The sequence below is a fragment of the Penaeus japonicus genome, unplaced genomic scaffold (assembly GCF_977035675.1).
Source record: "Penaeus japonicus unplaced genomic scaffold, GWHDUDI00000001_assembly GWHDUDI00000007, whole genome shotgun sequence".
In the NCBI taxonomy this organism is placed as follows: domain Eukaryota; kingdom Metazoa; phylum Arthropoda; class Malacostraca; order Decapoda; family Penaeidae; genus Penaeus; species Penaeus japonicus.
The window spans coordinates 45,947,106-45,952,105 of NW_028234409.1; the positions used below are offsets into that span (position 1 = coordinate 45,947,106).

At 55.5% G+C, this 5,000-nt stretch overlaps 1 protein-coding gene across 1 annotated transcript in view; it reads right to left on the reverse strand.

Moving 5' to 3' along the window:
* The window catches only part of LOC122254862 (uncharacterized), a 6,950-nt gene that overhangs the window by 1,871 nt on the left and 79 nt on the right, over positions 1 to 5,000 (reverse strand). Inside the window, exons 2-13 of the mRNA XM_043018721.2 lie at positions 4,753 to 4,864; positions 4,459 to 4,583; positions 4,151 to 4,357; positions 3,795 to 4,002; positions 3,497 to 3,684; positions 3,191 to 3,407; positions 2,453 to 2,703; positions 1,918 to 2,331; positions 1,324 to 1,809; positions 945 to 1,214; positions 576 to 791; positions 1 to 440 (exon numbers count right to left, since the gene is read on the reverse strand). The exon at positions 1 to 440 is cut by the window's left edge and continues 257 nt beyond it. Of these exons, the coding sequence (XP_042874655.2) occupies positions 1 to 440; positions 576 to 791; positions 945 to 1,214; positions 1,324 to 1,809; positions 1,918 to 2,331; positions 2,453 to 2,703; positions 3,191 to 3,407; positions 3,497 to 3,684; positions 3,795 to 4,002; positions 4,151 to 4,357; positions 4,459 to 4,583; positions 4,753 to 4,864 (3,134 nt within the window). The remainder of the gene's footprint in view (positions 441 to 575; positions 792 to 944; positions 1,215 to 1,323; positions 1,810 to 1,917; positions 2,332 to 2,452; positions 2,704 to 3,190; positions 3,408 to 3,496; positions 3,685 to 3,794; positions 4,003 to 4,150; positions 4,358 to 4,458; positions 4,584 to 4,752; positions 4,865 to 5,000) is intronic.

The following is a 5,000-nucleotide window of genomic DNA, read 5'->3' on the forward strand; positions in this document are numbered from 1 at the left end:
TAGTGCATGGCTTCTCCGGGAGGACCAGGTGGACCGGCAGGGCCAGGTGGACCTGGGGCACCTGAAGAACCCTCTTCACCAGAAGGACCGCGAGGACCAGGGGGACCCATGATACCTTGTAGACCAATGCCTCCATCACGTCCAGGTGGACCCTTAGGACCAGGCTCACCAGCCGGACCAGGAGGACCAGCAACACCAGGAACACCCTTGTCACCACTTGGACCAGAAGGACCAGGCAGACCCTGGAGACCGACAAGACCACGGTGACCCTTGGCTCCCTTGGGTCCTGTTGCACCAGTGTCTCCCTTCTCGCCCTGGGTGCCAGGTGCGCCGGGCTTGCCGCGAGGTCCGGAAGGTCCTTCCATGCCCTGGGGTCCAGTCTCTCCACGGTCTCCTCGCTCTCCGGTTGGGCCAATAGGTCCGGCCGGGCCAGGAGGTCCCTAACAGGAAGGATGGGTGTATTTAGTAATTATAATAGGTCAATTGCAACAGAGTTTACATCATTCTATTGCTATAAGGATCTCGGAATCGCTCATAAATAAAGATAAGTACAAATACATAAGGGTGGCACTCACAGGCAGACCAGTCGGTCCAGGGCTGCCAGTTTGTCCAGGAGATCCAGGGGGTCCTTTGTCTCCAGTGCGTCCAGAGATACCGGGGGGTCCAGGCTTGCCATCTGAGCCAGGGGCTCCAGTGTCGCCAGTTGGGCCAATTGCGCCAGGAGGACCAGTGAGACCAGGCGGGCCGACGGGACCTTCAGAGCCGCGCTTTCCTTCTGAACCAGGCTCTCCCTGCATAATAAGGTTTTTCATTAATCTGTTATGTTACTATCATATAGTCCACATAATTTTACTTATCATTCAGCCACACAAATACGAAGTATTTGTGTGGCTGGATGGATGAACATGCATGGAACAGCGAATCTGAAATGAATTGTTACGTACTCGAGCACCAGTAAGTCCACGGAGACCAGGTGGGCCGGGTGGGCCAGGAAGACCAGGGAGTCCACGTTCTCCTGAAGGTCCAGGAGGACCAGGCTTTCCGACTTGACCGATTCGGCCTTGGGGACCGGCCTCACCCTTGGGACCCTCGGGTCCAGGGGCGCCAGGCTGACCTGATGGACCTGGAAGACCAGGGCGTCCGGTGTCTCCAGGAGTACCCTTGATGCCGGGGTTTCCAGCTATGCCAGGTAGACCTGTTTCTCCTGAAGCTCCCTGTGAGTGAGAGACAGATAATGGTTAGGATTTTGGGGGGCAATGGATTGCATTGGGCTCGGTCTATCTCAGATCCCACGTCATTCAAGAGGAAGTGAATGAAGCTCACCGGAGTGCCGGCGGTGCCAGGACGCCCAGGTGGGCCCATGAGACCAGGTTCGCCTCGTTGACCGCTTTCTCCGCGCTGTCCCTTTGCACCGTTGAGGCCAGACAAACCCTGAGGGCCGGTGGGGCCAGGCTGGCCCACGGGTCCAGGATTTCCTTGGGATCCCTTCTGTCCGGGAAGACCGCGCTGACCCTTTGGTCCTGAAACTCCAGGAGGTCCAAGAGGACCTGGGAAGCCTTGAATACCTTGCTGACCCTGAGGACCTCTCTCTCCCATCATGCCATTTGCGCCAGCCTCGCCAGTTGGACCTGGTGGACCAGGATCTCCCTTTTCTGCTGGCTCTCCAGGTGGACCTGGGGGACCCATGACACCCTGAGGGCCTTGGTCACCTTGGCGACCTGGGGGACCTTCGGGGCCGACCCTTCCTATAGATCCTCTCTCTCCCTTCTCTCCGGGCAAACCAACAGGACCACGACCTCCAGGAAGACCCTAGGGAACAACACGTTGGTGTTAGCGAAGTCGCATGGGTAGTCAGATCGATGTGGAATAAGGAATTCATTATTTTCACCTTTGTACTGAAATGTCCCTGATACTCACAACAAGACCAGATGGACCGGCATGACCTTTTTGGCCGCTGGGACCTGGAGGACCTGCTGGTCCGTCAGGGCCAGGAAGACCAGATTCTCCTCGGGCTCCAGTCTCTCCAGGTGGACCTTGAGCGCCTCGCTCTCCAGGGAAGCCTCGAGTACCACGCAAGCCGGGGCCGCCTGGAAGACCACGAGGACCTTGCAGACCCGCCTCTCCGTCCTTACCAGCTGTTCCGTCGCTGCCGGGGGCACCGGGGAGGCCCTGGAATCCGCGGGCGCCGGGGGGACCGGGGGGACCGCGCTCGCCGGCGGGGCCGGTCGGGCCGGGCTGGCCGATGGGACCAGCGGATCCGTCCTTGCCGGGGTCGCCTCGAGGGCCGGTGGGACCGGTTTCTCCGGGGGAGCCTTCCTTGCCTGGTTCGCCCTGAAATGCAAAACGGTTTCGTCAATTTATGTTACTGAAGTTCCCTGTGGTAAGAATTGTATATTGTAATAATTTTGTTATCAAATAAGTAGATCTACTGCAGGGATAGGCAACAACTTACGATCTGTCCTTGTGCTCCTGGGATACCCATGGGGCCTGGGAGACCCTGGATGCCTTGGGGTCCTTGGTCGCCTGGTTTGCCGTCCGCGCCGGGCGCGCCTCGCTCGCCAGGTCGGCCTGTCTTGCCGGGGGGACCTGAGAGCCCGCCAGGGCCTCGGAGACCGCGTCGGCCGGGCATGCCAGAGGGACCTGGGTTTCCTTCGCGACCTTTCTGTCCAAGGCTTCCGGGTGGTCCGGGGTCACCGCTCTGGCCTACAGCACGAAAGGGCTTCCTTAGTTACTGATTACTCATCTCGTGCAGCCACTTGTCAGCCATAGTGGTGATTAGACGACGTGTTTCGTAACAGTATGAGTAAAATGACAATACTAACAGTAATGATTAATAGTAATTAATAACAATAGTAATACTAGTAGTAATGTAATAATGATAATAGCAATAATGCTAGTATTAGTATTAATAGTAGTAGTAATAATAATAATAATCATAGTAATAATGGTATAAGGATGATGATAATAATGATAGTTCTAACAATGATGATACTACTAATGATGATAATACTTATATTTATTCTAACATCAATATCAATACTGCTGCTACTATTAATGAACAAACTTTTCACTCGTAATACATGGCAAGTTCACGCATTTGTGCTGCCTTAGAAAAGCCAAAGTGAGTATACAGCTGATCCCATCTATAATTAAACGCAGATAGGCGAAGTGGAATGAAAATAGATCTCACCCTTGGGTCCAGGTGGTCCATCAGCGCCGGGAAGACCTCGGCCTCCGGGGGGTCCTCGTTCTCCCTGGGGGCCAATGCCTCCAGAGGGACCGACCATGCCTCTCTTGCCTCTCTTGCCGGGGGATCCAGGGGGACCGGGAAGGCCTCTGGGGCCCGGGGTGCCTCCTTCGCCCTTCATACCGAATTCTCCCTTGAAGCCGCGCTCGCCGGTCAGACCCTGAAGAATTGAGATTCAGTAAGTTATTCCTGCTAGCAATGGCCCTGAGCACGCAACATCCTTCAAGTAACCAACTCTGTGATGCTCACCCTTTCTCCCTTGGCACCAGGGACACCAGGGCTGCCAGGTAGCCCAGGGGGACCTCGGGCACCTGGGAAACCGGGGGGACCAGCGTCTCCCTGGGTTCCAGGAGCTCCCTTTTCTCCAGAAAGTCCGTCTTTGCCCGAGGGTCCCTGGGGGCCTGCCTCGCCGGGGACGCCAGGTTTACCAGCCTCGCCTGGAAGAAGAGATGCTCGTTTGGTGAGGCTTTCGGGTGAAGGCAGACAATCACTTTCGCTAAGCTGTCACAAAGAGGTTTTGCCATTACAAATAATAGGATTCCCGTACCTCGTGGCCCTTGAAGACCCTGTGAGCCCTTGGGGCCTTGTACGCCCTGGTCACCCTTGGCGCCAGCGCTGCCAGGGAAGCCGGGCGGGCCGGGTTTACCGGGTCCACCGGAGGGACCGGGGGGACCTGCGATACCATCGATACCACGCAGACCAGGAGGACCGGGGGGACCTTCTCGACCGCGCTCGCCGCGAGGACCAGCGGCTCCCTGCGAGGAAAAACACCTTGTTACTTTACCTTTTCATGTTATGGAGATATAGACTATGATTCTCAGTAATTACCCACAGAAAATAAAGATATGAATGAAAAATATGAACAAGTTCAGTAACAAATCTGGCAGCTACGAGTGTTCGTACCATGGGGCCGATGGGACCTGGCTGTCCAGAAGGACCGGAGGCTCCCTTGTCTCCGGTGGATCCCTGTTCGCCCTTGGAACCGTCAAGACCGGGGAAGCCACGGTGGCCTTTCACTCCAGGGAGTCCTGGCATTCCGGGGAGACCTCGAGGCCCTGGAGGACCAACGGCGCCTGGGGGACCTGCAGCTCCGTCCTCTCCATTCTCTCCCTGCAGAGAATATTGCCATGGTCAGTAATGGAAAGTAATGGAACTGATTCAAGGGCAGAGAGGCATTCAGGATTTCATTTATGTTGGGAGAGGCGACTTACGTCTTTTCCAGGAATACCAGGGAGACCGCGTGGACCGGGTGGACCTGTTGGCCCGGAGGGACCTGGATCACCCGGTTCGCCTCGCATACCTTGGAAACCTTGAGGACCGGATGGACCGGGGTTACCTGAAAGCCAAAATGCGTGTCATATATAAATCCGCGTGATAACAAGTAGCTCCTGGTTAATTCCCTCATTTGAGTTTGATAAGACAAGAATCTCTGAATCAGCAACCCTGAAGGAGAGCAGCACGTTTGTCACGTCTACTCCTTCCATGAGCACACAAAGGCAACGTACCTGCGGGGCCCCTCGGACCGATGGGACCGACTTGACTTTGCATGTAAGTGGGGAGGGCTGGTCCTTTCTCACCGCCTTGAGACTGCGACAGCTGTGACAGCCATGGTGTGATCTGCGCAAGAGATATGCGAAATTACATAAACCATAAGCGAAAGATGGAGGTTTTGTATAAATTTACATTTATTTGTTCACTCATGTGCAAAGCACTAAGCGATACATAACCCAAATACAAAAAGAAAAATGTGCCA